At 46.7% G+C, this 19,099-nt stretch overlaps 1 protein-coding gene across 2 annotated transcripts; it reads right to left on the bottom strand.

Moving 5' to 3' along the window:
• Positions 1 to 263: 263 nt before the first annotated feature.
• On the bottom strand, positions 264 to 17,701 carry LOC129394203 (nuclear pore complex-interacting protein family member B15-like). 2 transcript variants are annotated; one of them, XM_063597526.1, is made up of 7 exons: positions 14,523 to 17,567; positions 10,844 to 11,026; positions 7,113 to 7,212; positions 6,805 to 6,949; positions 2,622 to 2,682; positions 2,477 to 2,512; positions 264 to 1,126 (listed from the first exon to the last, which is right to left on the bottom strand). In XM_063597526.1, the coding sequence occupies exons 1-7, from the start codon at positions 14,586 to 14,588 to the stop codon at positions 329 to 331; spliced, it is 1,389 nt and encodes a 462-aa protein (XP_063453596.1). In that variant the 5' UTR covers positions 14,589 to 17,567; the 3' UTR covers positions 264 to 328. The 2 variants fall into 2 exon arrangements, 1 of the variants encoding a protein (XP_063453596.1); XR_010110245.1 differs by lacking the exons at positions 264 to 1,126; positions 2,477 to 2,512; positions 2,622 to 2,682; positions 6,805 to 6,949; positions 7,113 to 7,212 and having other exon boundaries at positions 10,773 to 11,026; positions 13,800 to 17,701.
• Positions 17,702 to 19,099: the final 1,398 nt, after the last annotated feature.

A 19,099-nucleotide genomic window follows, 5' to 3' on the forward strand; every position in this document is an offset into this window, starting at 1 on the left:
CTTGGGAGGCTGAGGCAGGAGGATTGTTTGAAGCCCAGGAGGTTGAGGCTGCAGTGAGTTGTGATCGAGCCACTGTACTCCTGCCTGGGTGACAGAGCAAAACCCAGTCTCAAAAAAAAAAAAATAATAATAATAATAATATTTTACATAACCAACCACTTCTAAAGATTAAAAAAAAAACCCCACAATTAATTAAGAACCTCAGGTCCCTCAGGCAATCATACCAGATACTGAAACAAAGCAATAACATAAGGACTGCAGTATTTATTTTATTTTTATATTATTTATTTATTCTTTGTTAGTTTGTTTTTGGAGTGTGGGTTTTGTTTTATTTTTTGATTTTTTTCTTTTTTTCGACCCACGGATTTATTCTTATTGCCCAGGCTTGAGTGCAATGGCGTGTTCTCAGCTTACTCAACCTCCGCCTCTTGGGTTTGGGTAATTGTGTCTCGGCCTCCCTCTGCCTCTTGGGCTTGGGCGATTGTTCCACCTCATCCGCCCTCCGCCTCTTGGGTTTTGGTGATTGTTCCACCTCATCCACCCTCCACCTCTTGGGTTTCGGTGGTTTTTCCGCCTCAGCCTCCTGAGTAGCTAAGGGAGGAGTCTTCAGATTATCATCCACTGAGGGTGGAAGAGGAGAGGGTGGAAGAGGAGCAAGGAGACACTCCTTCAGATTATCATCCACTGAGGGTGGAAGAGGAGAGGGTGGAAGAGGAGCAAGGAGACACTCCTTCAGATTATTATCCACTGAGGGTGGAAGAGGAGATGGTGGAAGAGGAGCAAGGAGACACTCCTTCAGATTATCATCCACTGAGGGTGGAAGAGGAGAGGGTGGAAGAGGGATAAGGAGACACCCGTTCAGATTATCATCCACTGAGGGTGGAAGAGGAGAGTGTGGAAGAGGAGCAAGAGGACACTCCTTGATATTATCATCCACTGAGGGTGGCAGGGGACGAAGGAGACATTCGGGAGGTGTCTTGAGGCTCAGGGAGTTATCCGTTATAGAACGTTGTTGAGTTGGAGGAGGTGGCTGGCGGCCCATCCTGTTTTTTAAAGTTTCAGCTGTGAGGTAGGGCCAGTAGGGCAATCCTGAAGAATGACGATGCTCCGCTGCCGCCATTCTGACCTGTAGGGCCGAAGAAGGGAATGTTTTCACACATATTCATTTGATGGACAAAATTACTGCCACCAACACGGTCTGCACCTTCTGTTGCTGGTGATAGATTTTTGCACCTTTCCATCCTCCAGGTTTCAAAATAGCAGTATCACTGTCATAATATCACCCTTCCACTGAGTACTGCTGACAGCTGGGGGGTAAAGAAAAGTCATTGGGACACACTGTTGTCTCCACATGCCACTGTGTCTGTCTGCAAATGTAGGCAGGCTGGGGTCCTGCCCCAGGGAAGACAGAGTCATAACAGAGTAATAAAGAAGCATGTTTGAGACACAGGAGTGTCTATGTCTATCCTCATTCCTCCCTCACAGCCATCACCAGAGCATGTTTCTTGCACCAGGTCAACAGACAGTAAGAGAGGCATGAAAAGCCCATTGTCCACACATGTTGCAGCTTCTTTTTGGAGAATGTTTTCCAGGCCTTTTATGTTCTGTCTCTGATTCTCAGAACTCTGCAAGGTCAGTGTGACCACCCTGCTCCAAATCTAAGAAAACAGAGGTTTCCAGAGGAAGGAGAAATTGTGCCCAGGGTCACACAGCTTGCAAGAGGCAGAGTGGAAGTTGATTCCAGCTCTGCCTGCAGGACCCTCTCATTTCCCCTCTGTTTCCCTTCTTGACAAAGGATCTTCTTCACTCTGGAGGTGCCACCCATGAGAACAAAGAGCTCTGGAGAGATGTGGATTCCTGAAGAGCTGCAGGGGAACTGGGAGAGGGTTTTCTGACAGAACAATCTTACCTCAAGAAGTCAGTTAGGCATGGCTGCAATATTTCTTTTCACTCCCAGGTAATACCAAATTGTAAGTGCACTAGGACATAAAGAATACTTTTGTCCATGGAAAAATGAGGTGGGAATTCTAAACAATGCAAGTTTTAAAACTGTGTTTCACTTCAAGTGTACAAGTCCCATCACGTGTAATCATAGGACTCGGCAGCTTTTGAAGGTACAGAGGCCACACAAGAACCAGCTTAGCTGAGCATCATTTAAGGCCTTCATTTGGAATTGTCCCTGTGGGTAATAAGTTACATTCACTCTTCACTAATTTACAGTCAGGGCCCATTTGCTATTACAAATATGGAACCTCTGACACTTTGAATATTAGATCAGGGGCCCCACTGGGTGGGGATGAAGGTGTTTTTGCACAACACGGTTACCAACAGGGATGGGACTGTGATGCTTGTAGGCAGCCTTTCTCTCTGCCATCTCCCTCTGCAGGGCTTGAGCACAGAGCTGTAGGGAGAAAAATGTATCCATGTCCTGACCTGGCAGACTATGTTCAAAAGCAAGGAAAACAAACAAACTTACCCGGTTGCAAAGAGGCTTTCTTGCAGAAGGGGGGATCTGAAAAAGCCAACACATGAGAAATTGAATGTTGAGAGAGTCTAAGAGCCGTGGCATCATCTGCATCAGCACTGAACTATCCTGCAACTGCGGGGAGGAAGCTCCTTACTTTGCATTTGTGGTAGTCCTCTGCCCGCCGCCGCAACTCTTGCGCACGTTGAAACATTTTCCTATGGATTACAATCACTTTCATCAGATAAAGCACCACTTTCAGGATGATTTTAAATAATCTGCCATGTTTCTGTTATCCTCACAACTGTACCCTTACACAATCTATCTGTACCTAGAAAACGTATTTCAGATGGCTATAAGAGTACAGTCTGAGCCGGTCGCGGTGGCTGATGCCTGTAGTCCCAGCACTCTGGGAGGGCGAGGCAGATGGATCACGAGGTCAGGAGATTGAGACCATCCTGGCTAATACGGTGAAACCCCGTCTCTACTAAAAATACAAAAGATTAGCCGGGCGTGGTGGCAGGCACCTGTAATCCCAGCTACTCGGGAGGCTGAGGCAGGGGAATCACTTGAACCTGGGAGGCGGAGGTTGCAGTGAGCCAAGATCACGTCATTGCACTCCAGCCTGGGTGACACAGCGAGACTCCATCTCAGAAAAACAAAAACAAAAACAAAAAAACTGTACGGTCTGATCCAAACTGTTGCTATATTGATTCCTCCTCTTGCTTACTGCCTGCTGACTTCTGAGATGATAGTTTCCTTCCCCATTCTCAGTATATCCCTAATTCATCCTTCATTGAGCATCTTTTATCATAAAGCTGTATTCTCTTTGTATTAATATCCTTACCGTGTTTCACAGGGCAGAAACAGCTGGGCTTATAAACAGGCATAGTCCTTTTGAAGGATGTGGTTGATCCTACAACAACACACTTTCCTAAGGATGACAACAACTCACCCCACCCCTAGAATGGCTGGTATGAACCGAGTTTCCACACACAGTCTAGCTGGCAATGGGGTCAGGAGACATTTTGCTGCTTCACATCTTTTGGTCAGTGGTAAATATTAAGGTACTTTGTTTTCTGTTTTGTGAACTCTCTCTCTCTCTCTCTCTCTCTCTCTCTCTCGATATGTCTTCTGACCATTTGTTTCTATTTCTGCATTTACTGGGTCTAAACACTGTACAAAGGTTAAAAACAACACTCCAATGGGCGTTTCCCAAGAGGGTGGGGTTCAGTTTCTGAACTCACTTGTAGGTGTGTATTTCTTTCATATCCAATTTCCCATTTTCCTCTGCCTCTTATACCTGCCTCTCCTTTTCTGCATGCTCACATTCTTTCATGCTTAGTTTCCTCAGATTAGAAGGGAGAGAAATGCACACACATGATCCACCAGCCCGTGTGGGATTCCCTCTGCCCTTCTGGCATCTGAAGGCTGTGATTCAAAGATCCCCCCTGCAACCTTCCCACAAATGAACCAACTGATTCTCACAACCAAAGGGAGAATGGACACCTCCCATTGAGGGACAAAAAAAAGTCACACTCTGGCCTGCTGGCAAGTCACCTGTCATTTCCAGCTCATCTTCATAGTTCCATAGTTAGTCCTATTCTTTAGTAAATATAAAGACTATTAAAAGCTTCTATGAGGTGCACTATGTGTGTCTCTGGGGTCAGTCTTGTGCTTGACACAGCGAAAGCTCATTTTAGTTCAGTGTGAAAAACCAGACCTCACCAATTCATCACAACTAACTCCATCGGAAGCAGAGGATTGCTCCTCATCTGACTCCTCCTGTGTGAGACCTGATTCTCAGTCAGAGGCTGATGCCGGAACTGAGACCATCAGCCATAGAGAGATCGTTCCAGAATATGGTGTCATTAACCCCGCAGTTCACTACTGCACTTTGCCATGATTCAGGACTGGAACTCTTGTCATCGACTTTAAAGATCCTGGTTGAGAGAAAAGGCAATCTGAATGCTGGGCGCATCTATTGAATTAGAAATGATCGGAATGGCTCCTAAGTCGGGTGTTATGTCCTGAAAATAGGTGACAATGGCAAACCATCCACCCTGGTGTTGACTGACTTTAACAAGGTTCAGTTCACAGAGATTGAGGGCAGAAAAAGGAAATGGCCTAAAAAGGGTAAGTTTGCTGTGTTGCCCTCACACCACTTGATTCATGGTCCTGATCCTAAGGATCTCACCTGATACTTGGTTTTATAGGAAGGATGTGTAAAATTCCCAGAACGCTAGGAAACAGGGACAAAAACACTTCAAAGAGAAAGTTCATGAACTTGTTTCTGACCACAGGGCATCCTTCAGCACATGCTGTCTGGAGTGGCCTCCAACAAGGAGTGTGTGGTGAGGTGCTGAGAATGCAATGGGAGCAGGGTCCTGTCCCCACGCTAAAGAAGCTCACAGTTTAATGCAAATGAGAAGCCAGTGAGGACATCACTACTCCTGCTGTGCACTTGGGAACTAGAAACACAAAACCTGACTCTGGAGGGAAGCTAAGGAAGCATTCTACTCTTGAGTTGACATAAGTGCATCTGAAGCTTCTGATCTCCGATGAGAACAATGGGGGACACCAAACAGAATATAAAACTCATGATTGAATACATCAAATTGCTAACATGGCAGTAAACAGACATGAGGTGAAGATGGAGAAGAAGGAAACCCAGGACGAAAGTCAGCCTCGCATTTGGAACCCATTTCCCTGAGTTTCATTGCTGAATTCCAGAAGGAACTACTGAGATGCAAAGAAGCACAGCAGCTTTTGCCCACATGCATGGGATTAGATGGAAAACAAGTGGATTGAGGGTCTGCCAATGAAAGCGACCCATACTGAAGTCCACTGGCTCTGGTTGAGACCCAGAAGAGTCATGCATCAGAATAAAGGTGGACAGAAAATACCCTGGCCTTTGTAGGGACTGAGCCTGCACCGACGACCTCAATTGCAGCCTGTATGGAGGACCCCTGACCATCCCCCAGAAGTAGACTCCCATCTCTTCTGCAGCAAGATAACATGCTACTAGGCCTCAATTCATTGCTAAATATTTTTTTAACAAGTATCTCACATTTAACAGAAAAAGATCAGTCATATGGCAGCAAAATACAATGTAATATGACCAAAACATGAAAGACTGTGAAAATGAATCTGGAGGTGACCCAAGGATTGAATTCAACAATCCAGGCTGGGTGCGGTGGCTCACACTGGGAGGCTGAGGTAGGCAGATCACCTGAGGTCGGCAGATCACCTGAGGTCAGGAGTTCAAGACTAGCCTGGCCAACATGGTGAACCCCTGTCTCTACTAAAAATACAAAAATCTGGCCGGGCACGGTGGCTCACGCCTGTAATCCCAGCACATTGGGAGGCCGAGGTGTGTGGATCATGATGTCAGGAGTTCTAGACCAGCTTGGCCAATATGGTGAAACCCCGCCTCTACTAAAAATACAAAAATTATCCGGGCATGGTGGCATATGCCTGTAGTCCCAGCTACTCAAGAGGCTGAGGGATAAGAATCGCTTGAACCTGGGAGGTGGAGGTTGCTGTGAGCCAAGATCATGCCACTGCACTCTAGCCTGGGTGACAGAGTGAGACTCTGTCTCAAAAAAAAAAAAAAAAAAAAAAATTGGCCAAATGTGCTGGCACTCACCTGTAATCCAAGCTACTCGGGAAGCTGAGGCAGAATTGCTTCAAACTGGGAGCAGAGGTTGCAGTGAGCCAAGATTGCACCATAGCACTCCAGCCTGGGCGACAGAGCGAGACTCTATCTCAAAATTAAAAAAAAAAAAAAAAAAAGGCTGGCTGTGGTGGCTCACGCCTCTAATCCCAGCACTTTGGAGGCTGAGGCAGGTGGATTACCTGAGGTCAGAAGTTCGAGACCAGCCTGGACAACATGGTGAAACCCCATCTCTAGTAAAAATACAAAAATTAGCTGGGCGTGGTGGTGGGCACCTGTAATCCCAGCTACTTGGGAGGCTGAGGCAGGAGAATTGCTTGAACCCAAAAGGCAGTGAGCTGAGATTGTGCCATTGCACTACAGCCTGGGCAACAACAGCAAAGCTCCATCTCAGGAAAAAAAAAAAAAAAAAAAAAAAGACAGAGAAAGGAAAACCAATGCCAGTACTAGCAACTCCTCTTCCCCCGAAAAAATGACAAACAAGAATGTAGGAAGGGAAAGGAATTATACAGCTTAAACTAATGAAGCAGAAAGGACAAACTCAATTTTGAACCCACTGAATTTGCCACAAATATTGTAGAAAATATTCTCAAGGACTTTACAGTTGTCTACTTTGATTGGCACATGGTTCATACAACAGTATTTGTGTCAAGGCACATCTTACTGTTTTCTGGCGGTCTTCCTCTTTCCATTGATTTTGTCATGATGGTTGATTTTCGTTGTCACCTTCCTCTTATGGATTTTCGCTCTAAATTTTCTTTCCCCATGTCTCCATGGAGTAATGACGTCTTTCAGGCCAATTTTATTTCCTGGAAAGGAAGAAACTCTTTTCTTTGTGTGCATACAAATGGACCTCAGCCCTTGGTGAGAGTGAGGAGAAGAGAAGGTGAGAAACCTGAGGAAAAGAAGCTGTTCTTTCCCTTTCCAGGGCAAACTCATTTCCACACTATGGGGATTCCAAGAGAGCCATACCTTCCTGTCTACGTCGTTTGGACCTCCAGGCTCTCTGCTGTACATCCGTGGATCCATCATGTCCATTTCGAGACCAGAAGATAGTCTTCAGGAAATACACCTAGGAAATAATAATATAAGAATGACGGCTGGGCACGGTGGCTCATGCGTATAATCCCAGTACTTTGGGAGGCCAAGGCAGGTGGATCACGGGGTCAGGAGTTCAAGACCAGCCTGGCCAAGATGGTGAAACCCCGTCTCTACTAAAAATACAAAAATTAGCTGGGCATGGCAGCGGGCGCCTGTAATCCGAGCTACTCGGGAGGCTGAGGCAGAGAACCGTTTGAAGCTGGGAGGCGGAGGTTACAGTGAGCCGAGATCACACCACTGCACTCCAGCCTGAGCGACAGAATGAGACTCTGTCACACACACACACACACACACACACACACACACACACACACACACAAGAATGACATGAGGCTGGCACGGTGGCTCACTCCTGTAATCCCAGCACTTTGGGAGGCCGAGGCAGGCGGATCACCTGAGGTCGGGAGTTTGAGACCAGCCTCACCAACATGGAGAAATGCTGTCTCTGCTAAAAATACAAAATTAGCCAGGCATGGTGGTGCATGCCTGTAATCCCAGCTAGTCAGGAGGCTGAGGCAGGAGAATCACGTGAACCCAGCAGGAAAAGGTTGTGGTGAGCTGAGATTGTGCCATTGCACTCCAACCTGGGCAACAAAATTGAAACTCTGTCTCAAAAAAAAAAAAAAATAGGCCAGGTGCGGTAGCTCACGCCTGTAATCCCAGCACTTTGGGAGGCTGAGGCGGGTGAATCACAAGGTCAAGGGATGGAGAACATCCTGGGCAACATGGTGAAACTCCATCTCTACTAAAAATACAAAAATTAGCTGAGCATGGTGATGCACGCCTGTAGTCCCAGCTACTCGGGAGGCTGAGGCAGGAGAACTGCTTGAACCCAGGAGGCAGAGGTTGCAGTGAGCCAAGATCCCACCACTGCACTCCAGCCTGGTGACAGAGTGAGACTCCGTCTCAAAAAAAAAAAAAAAAAATGACATGAATATACTTCACACAACTGAACTGTACACTTCAACATGGTTAGATGGTTACTATCATTTTATAAGTATTTTACCACAGGTTAACATGTTTCACAACTTGAAAAGGAAGTAATTACCTTCAGCTCTCTGAGTTCTAGAATTTGTAACATTTCACCCCCTGCTCCTTCCTGATCTGCACTGGAGCATCTTCCTTCTGTCCCTGCTCTACTCAGAGTTCACTTTCCCTTCCCTCACATCAGCTTCATTGAGGCTGGTTTGAACTTAACGCAAAACATTCTCACTAATGACTGAATTTCCACCAAGATTTCCATATTATCACAGTATGCTTTTAATCTTCGAAGATATTAAATATTTGTTCTCATCATAGCGAAAATGCAATGCAAATCCCATCTCAGATGTGGGTCAGATACCTATGAATCTCCTGAGGTAGTCATTGAAATGACTTTTTTCTTGAGATGGAGTGTCACTCTCAACCATGCTGAAGTGCAGTGGCGCTACCTTGGCTCACGGCAACCTCCACCTCCCAGATTCAAGCGATTCTTGTGCCTTGGCCTCCCAAGTAGCTGGGATTACAGGTGCCTGCTACCATGCCTGCCTAATTTTTGTCTTTTCAGTAGAGATGGGGTTTCACCATGTTGGCCCATCTGGTCTTGAACTCCTGACCTCAAGTGATCCATCTGCCTCAGCCTCCCAAAGTGCTGGGATTACAGGCATGAGCCACCACACCTGGCCTGAAATAGTATCTTTCAAATTCTTTGTAGAATTTGCTTTTTCCTGATTTCTGCACATAGGATAAAAAAAAAAAGTCATGTACTAGGATTTTGAGAGAAGCAATGGGTAATCTAAAAAGATGAAAAGAGCAACCACGTCAATCCCACAACTACTGCTAGATTTCATAGGAAAGGTAGCTGGCCCAGTTTGGAGCTAGGAGAAATGTTAAACACATGAAGAAATGACAAGCAAAGAAATGCCATCACGCATGAATGCTTCATGGCACCCATGATGTCCCTGCTTAGGAGGTAATGGTATAGATGACTAGATGACAAGGACAAAGATGAGAGGTGCGAAGTTGTCCAAGTCCAACAGCTCAACTGAACTTTCCTAAATGGAATTGTTAAAAAGCGGTAAATTTAACAACTTCCCCTGGCTCACGTGGTGGCTCACGCTTGTAATCCCAGCACTTTGGGAGGCTGAGGCGGGTGGATCATTTGAGGTCGGGTTTTGAGACTAGCCTGGCCAACATGGTAAAACCCCGACTCTACTAAAAATACAAAAATTAGCTGGGCATGGTGGTGGGCACCTGTAATCCCAGCTACTTGAGAGGCTGAGGCAGGGGAATCGCTTGAAGCCAGGAGGTGGAGGTTGCAGTGAGCCGAGATCACACCATTATACTCCAGCCTGGGCAACAGAGGGAGACTCGTCTCGGGGGTGAGAAAAGAAAAAAAAAAAAAAAAAAAAAAAAGCTTCCTCCAATTTATACCGAAAATTCTCTGTTCAGGACTAAGTGGCATAGAGAATGTTAAATGTGCCTAGATATCTTCATAACTCATATATTTTCTGTTTTCTACATATCTTGAAAGGCAGTGCCAAATGACGTGTAATTATCTAGGTGGTGAAACTGAAACATACTTCCTCTTCCCTTGAATATAAAAAAGCATTGTGGTATTAGTACTTTTATCTTGGATCATTGTTCAGAAGGAGGTTCAGCCCCCAGACAACCACATTTTTACTGTCATGAATGGCAAGACAAAATGTAGAGCTCAACTTACCCAAAGGAAAAAAGGCTCAAAAGACAAATTATGGCACAACTTAGCAGCCAAATTCTTACCAAGTACAGACTTTTGACATACTGATCTCTCTCCGGTTGCAAGTGGGAACATGCACTTTGAATGATGTCATTCAAAATTACCCTGCCCAGACACACTTTTCATCGATTCTCTTGGAGGGCAGTTCTAAGAGATTCTCTGGGGCTTTCTCTGCATCATGAGACGCAGTGCTGTTCTGCCCTTCACCTTCCGGCAGTTTGTCACCTCGTCCCTATGACCTCAGAGGAACTTTGTCTCAGGCCAATTGTTTGTTCCTTGGCCTCTTTCATTTCCCCTAAAAATCATTTGCTGCCCCTCTAAATGGCCTACATCTCCATCTATCTCCCTCTCCCCTCACAAGAGGGTGCTCTTTAAGCATCAACCATCCGGCCCTTCTAGCAGTCTCATTTTTCAGCTGGTTCCCATGTTTATGCCTGTTCTAGGTTTTTCTTTTCCTGTTAAGCTGTCTGTTGTCAGCTCATTTCTGCAGTGAATCTTCAGAGAGGAGATTGGAAGCTTTCCTTCCACCCATACGATAGAACTATAAAGCAGAAGAGTTTAGAAAGAATTTCCTATTTAAGTGACGAAACCTCATACTCCATTTGTGATAAATAGCACAAAGGTTAAAAAAACTTATTTTTGACCAAAAGCTCTGTTGACATTCTATTAAACAAACACCGACCTATTTAATTTTCATAATGTAAATGGCAGACATTTTCATAATTCTTATGCTAATAAATCATTTCCCTGATTGTTTGGGTAAAACCACATATTCATAATGAAGTCCAGAAATGTGAATTGTTTTATATAATTTATTCTTATTTGTGATTACAAGTATACCTCTACAGAAAGTTAGTATACTCACACAAAGGTAATTTGTGCAGAAGAGAATGGTAAATGTGTAAGGTCTCAGAAACCCAATAACGATAATTATCAAATTATCCAATTTTTGTGGAGATGGGGTTTTGCCATGTTGGCCAGGGTGGTCTCGAACTCCTCCACAAAAGTCAGTCTCACGATGACGATAGACAGCCAGAGTGTTGATAACCTGGAATAATAATAATTGAAATAATGAAAAGGTCAACGACACCGACAATATTTCACTCAGAAAGAATCATCCTTAGAAACCGTCAACCTCCTCCAAAAGGTAACCACATCCCTCAGATATCACCGTGGGATTCCACTGCTACAAAAAAGAACAGAAGTTACAAGTCTCATGTTTTTCAGATGGCTGGTAGTGTTTTTAGGCATCGCAAATGTGGGGTGCTGTCTTTCTTGGTATAAAGCAGGGATATCCAATCTTTTGACTTCCCTGCCTATATTAAAAGAAGCAAAGTTGTCTTGAGCCACACATAACATACACTAACACTAACAATAGCTGATGATCTAAAAAAAAAATTCTTTTTTTTTTTTTTTTGGAGACAGAGTTCCGCTCCACTCAGTCGCCCAGGCTGGAGTGCAGTGGTGCAATCTCGGCTCACTGCAACCTCCAGCTCCTGGGCTCAAGCCATTCTCCTCCCTCAGCCTCCCGAGTAGCTGAGATTACAGGTCTCTGCCACCATGCCCGACTAATTTTTGTATTTTTAGTAGAGATGAGGTTTCACCATGTTGGCCAGTCTGGCCTTGAACTCCTGACAGGCGATCTGCCTGCCTCGGCCTCCCAAAGTACTGGGATTACAGGTGTGAGCCACCGTGCCCAGCCATTTCTTTTTGTTTTTGTTTTTGTTTTGGTGTTTTGTTTTTGAGATGGGGTCTCACTCTGTCACCCAGGCTGGAGTGCAGTGGCGTGCTCTCGGCTCACTGCAACCTCTGCCTCTCAGGTTCAAGTGATTCTCCTGCCTCAGCCTCCTGAGTAGCTGGGAGTACAGGTGCCTGACAATGCACTCAGCAAATTTTTGTATTTTTTGTGGAGATGGGGTTTTGCCATGTTGGCCAGGGTGGTCTCGAACTCCTGACCTCAGGTAATCTGCCCGCCTCAGCCTCCCAAAGTGCTGGGATTACAGGCATGAGCCACTGTACCTGGCCAAAATCTCCTAATGTTTTAAGAAAGTTTACAAATTTGTGTTGAACTGCATTCAAAACTGTCCTGGGCCACATGCAGCCCGTCACTCATGGCTAAGACAAGCTAAGTATAAAGTAATTATCTTTTCTTTTTGTTTGGAGACAAAGTCTTGCTCTGTCACCCAGGCTAGATTGCAGTGGCATGATCTCAGCTCACTGCAACCTCCGCCTCCCGGGTTCAAGCGATTCTCCTGCCTCAGCTACTGAGTAACTGGGATTACAGGCGCCTGCCACCGCACTCGGCTAATTTTTGTATTTTTAGTACAAACAGGGTTTCACCATCTTGGCCAGGCTGGTCTCCAACTCCTGACCTCATGATCCACCTGCCTCGGCCTCCCAAAGTGCTGGGAATACAGGTGTGAGCCACTGCACCTGGCCAGTAGTTATCTTTTCTTTAAAGTTATTTACTTGTTTTTTAAATTGATGTATAACATTGGATGCATTTGTTATATATCACATGGTAAAAGAATCCCTCTAAATAATACTTCTCTCTTGGATTATATGAATCTTTGTCATTTAAAGCTCAGCATAAGTAAAAAAAAAAAAAAATACAATGAAGAGATTACTTCATTCACAAATAAGTATCAAATTTTAGTGCTTAAAAATTAACAAGGTGGGCCGGGCGTGGTGGCTCACGCCTGCAATCCCAGCACTTTGGGAAGCCGAGGTGGGTGGACCACGAGATCAGGAGATTGAGACCATCCTAGCTAACACGGTGAAACCCATCTCTACTAAAATTACAAAAAATTAGCAGGGCATGGTGGCACGCGCCTATAGTTCCAGCTACTTGGGAGGCTGAGGCAGAAGAATCACTTGAACCTGGGAGGCAGAGGTTGCAGTGAGCCGAGATCACACCACTGCACTTCAGCCTGGGTGACAGAGCGAGACTGTCTCAAAAAAAATTTACCAAGGCGGAGATCATGAAAATGGCATGAATAGTGTGGGATTTCTCTAAGATTGTTGATATTAATTCCATTAGACTCTTATGTGAGTGAAGATGAAGACTTCCCCTGAGTAAGTTCAGACAGCTTGTGATAACATTTCTACATCGATTCCTCAGGATTTAACTATATATTCTTGAAAACATCTCAATTTTAAATGTTTCTTTCAAGATGGTGAATTAAACAGAGATAGCCCTTCATCAGGTTGAACTGCGCATATGCTGAGTCTGAAATGGAAATGATGGAGTTAGAGAACCATACAACAATGGTAATGATTTCAGAAACATGGTGTTGAGCAGAACAAAGCAGACACAAAAGAGTACCTATGGCATGGCATGCATCTGTAGACGCGAAATTCCAGAATAAGCAAGCTAACCTATGATAAGAAAGAGACTGGCTGGGAAGAGTGAGAGTTCACTTTCTGGGGTGACATAATAGTGTAGATCTTGGCTGGGCACGGTGGTTCACGCCTGTAATCCCAACGCTTTGGGAGGCTGAGGCGGGCGGATCACCTGAGGTCGGGAGTTCAAAACCAGCCTGACCAACATGGAGAAACCCTATCTCTACTAAAAATACAAAATTAGCTGGGAGTGGCGGCACATGTCTGTAATCCCAGCCACTCGGGAGGCTGAGGCAGGAGAATCGCTCGAACCTGGGAAGCAGAGGTTGCGGTGAGCTGATATTGCCCCATTGCACTCCAGCCTGGGCAACAAGGGAGGAACTGTCTCAAAAAAATAAATGAATAAATAAAATAATGTAGATCTTGAAAGGGGGTTGGTTTATGCTGGTGTATGTACTTTCCAAAGTTAGTAAACTTACACTTTAGGTTACATATTTTGGCCAGGCGCGGTGGTTCACGCCTGTAATCCCAGCACTGGGAGGCCGAGGCAGGCAGATCACGAGGTCAAGAGATGGAGACCATCCTGGCGAACATGGTGAAACCCCGTCTCTACTAAAAATACAAAAATTAGCCAGGCGTGGTGGTCTACTAAAAATACAAAAATTAGGCAGGCGTTGTAATCTGAGCTACTCAGGAGGCTGAGGCAGGACAATTGCTTGAACCCCGGAAGCAGAGGTTGCAGTGAGCCGAGATCTTGCCACTGCACTCCAGCCTGGGCGACAGAGTGAGACTCTGTCTAAAAAAAAAAAAAAAAAAGTCATCAAACCAGATGACACAAATCAAATGACATTTCACTTTGTTTTGGTCCATCTTGTTTGTTAGAGACAAGAGTGCAGCGGGGCCATCTCGGCTCACTGCAACGTCCAGCTCCTGGGCCCAAGCGATCCTCCCACCTCAGCCTCTCCAGTAACTGGGATAACAGGTACGCACCACCAGGCCCAACTAATCTTTTTTGGAATTTTTTGTAGAGATGGGGTTTCGCTATGATGCCCTGGCTACTCTTCAACTCCTGGACTCGAGTGATCTGCCCACACCTCGGCCCCCTAAAGTGCTGGGATTACAGGCCTGAGCTGTGTAATTTCATGCCGCGTGACACAGCCCAGTAAAAAGGAAGAAACCCCGCGGGTCCAGCGTCTACTCACAGGGGTGGGATGATGGCTGATAAATCCCAGCAGGAGCCAAAAGAGGAGCCACCACCGCAGCCGCATGTCCTGGTCCTTTCAGGGCGCCCTGAGGCGGCCAGGACAGAGGTGGAGGTGGCTTAGGGCAGGGGGGAGGGAAGGGGACGGGGACCGGGGCCGGATCTGAGTTGGGGAGGGGGAGGGGAGGGGGAGGGGAAGGGGAGGGGAAGGGGGGAAGTAAGGGAAGGGAAAGGAGGAGAAGGGGGCTGTTGGGCACCTGGAGGAGGTGGAGGAGGAGGACGAGGAGAAGAAGAAAGGGGTCTGGGAAAGGATCCGGTTCAAATTAAGTTCTCAAGCGCTGGTGGAAGGTTTAGCTACAGGTCACGGAGAAGATCAGGGAAGCAACAGGACACGCGGGGCAAGGGAGCGTGAGGCTTAGGAGCAATTAGAGGGAGACAAAAAGGTTCTGCTATCCACCAAACCTTCTTCGGTCTGGGCCCTCCCTTGGCAACCCTGGGGCTTTATACTCCCTCTCCACCAATCCCTGATGACCCCGGTGGTGCCTCACAATGGACAACGCCAAGTAGCGCCCGCATCATTCCAATGACCCCTCCCCCATCTCAGTCTCCCACACTCCTCGCAAGGACAGGTCCTCTCTGGAACCTTCACAAACCTGATTTCTGGTCCTCCCCAACCAGCTCCCTGTCCCTGCTTCTGGGCGCTCCTTCCTTCCTGAGCTCCCAGGGTTCCTCAAGGTCACTTTTGGTGACAAAACATAAAAAACAAATGATGGCAGGATGGCAGGAAGAACCTCATACCCAAGCAGGGTGCCAGGTTTTACAGCCTCCGCTCAGCCATTCATATCCTAAGCAACAAAACATCAGCAGGATGCGGAAGGTCCCGATAGTAAACCATCTCCATCACATCCATGTAGCCATCCGTCCATCAACCTGTATCTCAGGAACAAATGTAGATACATTCATTTTAAGCATGCATGGTACATTTACAAAAATTAACCTGACTTATTTTGTTCCAGCAAATCTCAATATATTTGAGAGCAATCAAATCACACAGCATGTTTCTGATCATATAACTGTGCTAGAAGTCAATGATTAAAAGCTAATTCAAAATTATTATTTGCTTGGAAATTCAAAGTGCCCTTATAAGACATAAACATAAGAAAGAATCCAAAATGAAACAAGATTGCCTTTCAACTCAATGATAAGATCATAACATGGCAATAAAATGTCTCCCTCTGGCCTGGGAATTCCTCTTTGTGCCACAAGGTTGTGTGATCGCAAATCACCCCTAACCCACCTAGACATTTTAACATCCGAAACCGAGTGATGATGTCCGTATCTATATCATCTTACTGCCTGTGTGTGTGGACTTTAAATTCTGAACCCAAATGAGGGGGAGAAAACCAAGTTGACTTTCATGATTGACCTCTCAGGGATGTCCAAGGAATCTGTGCATTTCAAGAAACAAAGTTCATCAGCTTCTCTCCTAAGGTATTTGCCCACAATACCCAGAGGGCTTGGCAGCATCATGTGTGATGGGTGGGGAGCTCCAAGCAGGTGGGCAGGACCCAGGGGCCTGGTGACCAGGACAGACCCCCACTGTCCATCGCCTTTCCTGGCCCTGTCCTCTGCTAAACTTCCCACAGGCCTTCTGCCCGATCACACAGAGTATGCCCAAACTCTCTCAGGCCTCTGGCAGCTGAAAACCACTGCTTTAAATCCCTTTACCATTTACTATGACATAAGGTTATTGTAAACAGGAAATATTCTATTGATGCTACAAATGGAAAGCCAATGCCTTTACCATAAATAGAAAAACAACCCTAAGAAGCAAGCAAAACAAAAACAAAACAGGGGCTGGGTGTGGTGGCTCACGCCTGTAATCCCAGCACTTTGGGAGGCCGAGGTGGGCGGATCACAAGGTCAGGAGTTCCAGACCAGCCTGGCCAATATGGTGAAACCCTGTCTCTAATAAAACACAAAAATTAGCCAGGTGTGGTGGTGGGCACCTGTAGTCCCACCTACTTGGGAGGCTGAGGCAGGAGAATAGTTTGAACCCGGGAGGCAGAGTCTGCAGTGAGCCGAGATTGCACCACTGCACTCCAGCCTAGGCGACAGAGCGAGACTCTGTCTCAAAAACAGCAACAACTACAAACAAACAAAAAACAGGGTTAACAAAAGTATGGAGTTCAATTCTTTTTATATGCTGCAGCCATGTTCTGGCCCTAGATTTGGCTGGGCATGGTGGCTCACGCCTGTAATCCCAGCACTTTGGGAGGCTGAGGCAGGCGGATCACGAGGTTAGGAGTTCGAGATCATCCTGGCCAACATGGTGAAACCCCGTCTCTACTAAAAATACAAAAATTAGCTGTGTGTGGTGGCAGGTGCCTGTAATTCCAGCTACTCAGGAAGCTGAGGCAAGAGAATTGCTTGAACCCGGGAGGCAGAGGTTGCAATGAGCCGAGATCACACCACTGCACTCCAACCTGGGTGACAGAGCAAAACTCCTTCTGAAAAAAAAAAAAAAAAAAAGAAATGTTAAGTAACTTGTCTGAGGCCACATAGTTACCAAGACGTGGGAGCTGGGACTTGAACCCAGGCAGTCTGGCTGGATTCATGCCTGCAGCCTCTGCACTCCTGCTACTTACTTTGTGAGAAGCGCCTGTTCTGTGGAAGGTTGTGGGCTGAGATCTTTCCATGAGCTCCACTCATTTACCCCCAAGGCTGTTCTTAAAGACGGGCATGACGGTTATGCCCATTTTACAGATGGGGCCCTGAGGCTCAAAAGGGCATGCCACTCGCCCATTTCCACAAAGCTATAGTCAGTTAGCAGAGGGCAGAATTCGGCCGCCTCTCCCCTAGCTTGAAGGCTGTGATTGACACAGAGGTTTTTTTGTTGTCGTTGCTGTTGTTTGTTCCTTTTTCTTATTTTTGAGACAGGGTCTTGCTCTGTCATCCCAGCTGGAGTGCAGTGGTGCGATGTCAGCTCACTGCAAACTCTGCCTCCAAGATGCAAATGATTCTCGTGCCTCAGCCTCCCAAGGAGCTGGAATTACAGGTGTGCACTACCACGCCCAGCTGTTTTCTGTAGAGATGGGGTTAGTAGAGATTTGTTTTATAGAGACGGGGTTTCACCATGGTCTCTACTAAACCCTGTCTCTACTAAAAATACAAAAATTACCCAGGCGTGGTGGCACATGCCTGTAGTCCCAGCTACTCAAGAGGCTGAGGCAGGAGAATCACTTGAACCTGGGAGGTGGAGGTTGCAGTGACCCAAAATCATGCACTCTAGCCTGGGGTCTCGCTTTTGCCCAGGTTAGAGTGCAGTGGCACAATCATAGTGGCTCACTGCAGCCTCAAACTCCTGGGCTGAAGGGAATCCTCCCTCCTCAGCCTCCCAAGTAGCTAGGACTATAGGCATGTGCCATCCTGGCGAGTTAATTTTTTGTGTGTTTTTATTGTCTCGAGACAGAGTCTTGCTCTGTTGCTCAGGCTGGACTGCAACGGCATGATCTTGGCTCACCGCAACCTCCACCTCCTGGGTTCAAGCAATTCTCCTACCTCAGCCTCCCGAGTAGCTGGGATTACAGGTGCGTGCCACCATGCCTGGCTAATTTTGTATGTTTAGTAGAGACAGGGTTTCGCCATGTTGGTCAGGCTGCTCTCGAACTCCTGACCTCGTGATCCACCTGCCTCGGCCTCTCGAAGTGTTGGGATTACAGGCATGAGCCACTGAGCCTGGCCTGGTGAGCTAATTTTTAAATTTGTTATAGAGACAAGAGTCGCTCTTATGTTGCCCAGGCTGGTCTCGACCCCCTGGCCTCAAGTGATCCTCCCACCTCAGCCTCCCAAAGTGCTGGGATTACAGATGGGTGTCAGCGCACCTGGCCTCTGAGGAGGATTTCATTATAAACCTGCCCTGAAGGGAGGGAATCCAATTTTACGAGAGGGTGTAGCCTGGTGAGGCCTGGATGACCTCCGGAGGCAGGGGCTTGTGCCTGGGCTGAGGCCTAAGGGACAATGGGCAGACATGAAGTTTCCCCAGGCAGAGGGTACAGTGTGGGCAAAGTCAGGAAGTGGCAGGGCTTGGATCACTCCAGGAAGAGAGAGGAGTCATGTGTCACAGAAGCTCGAGACCCAGAGAGTGAGGCAGGCAGGCAGGGACCAAGCTTGGGCACAGCCAGGAAGGCAGGACAGGGCATGGTGGGGCCAATGGAATCATTACCCAAGTCGGGGATTTTCAGGGAAACAGCTTAGATAAGGCCAGGCATACAGTAGCTCCCACCTGTAATCCCAGCATTTGGGGAGGCTGAGGTAGGAGGACTGCTTGAGCCTGGGAGTTCGAGACCAGCCTAGGCAATATAGTGAGACCCCCATATCCACAAAAAATTTAAAAAAGGAGTTTGTGTTCCTGTAGTAGCATACTTGGGAGGTTGAGGTGGCAGTATCACTTGAGCCCGGGAGTTCAAGGCTAAAGTGAGCTGATTGAGCCATTGCACTCCAGCCTGAGCAACAGAGAGATACGCTGTCTCAAAGGAAATACAAATTAAAAAACCAGCCGGGCATGCTGGCGTGTGC

Source organism: Pan paniscus, chromosome 18 (genome assembly GCF_029289425.2).
Source record: "Pan paniscus chromosome 18, NHGRI_mPanPan1-v2.0_pri, whole genome shotgun sequence".
Lineage (NCBI taxonomy): Eukaryota > Metazoa > Chordata > Mammalia > Primates > Hominidae > Pan > Pan paniscus.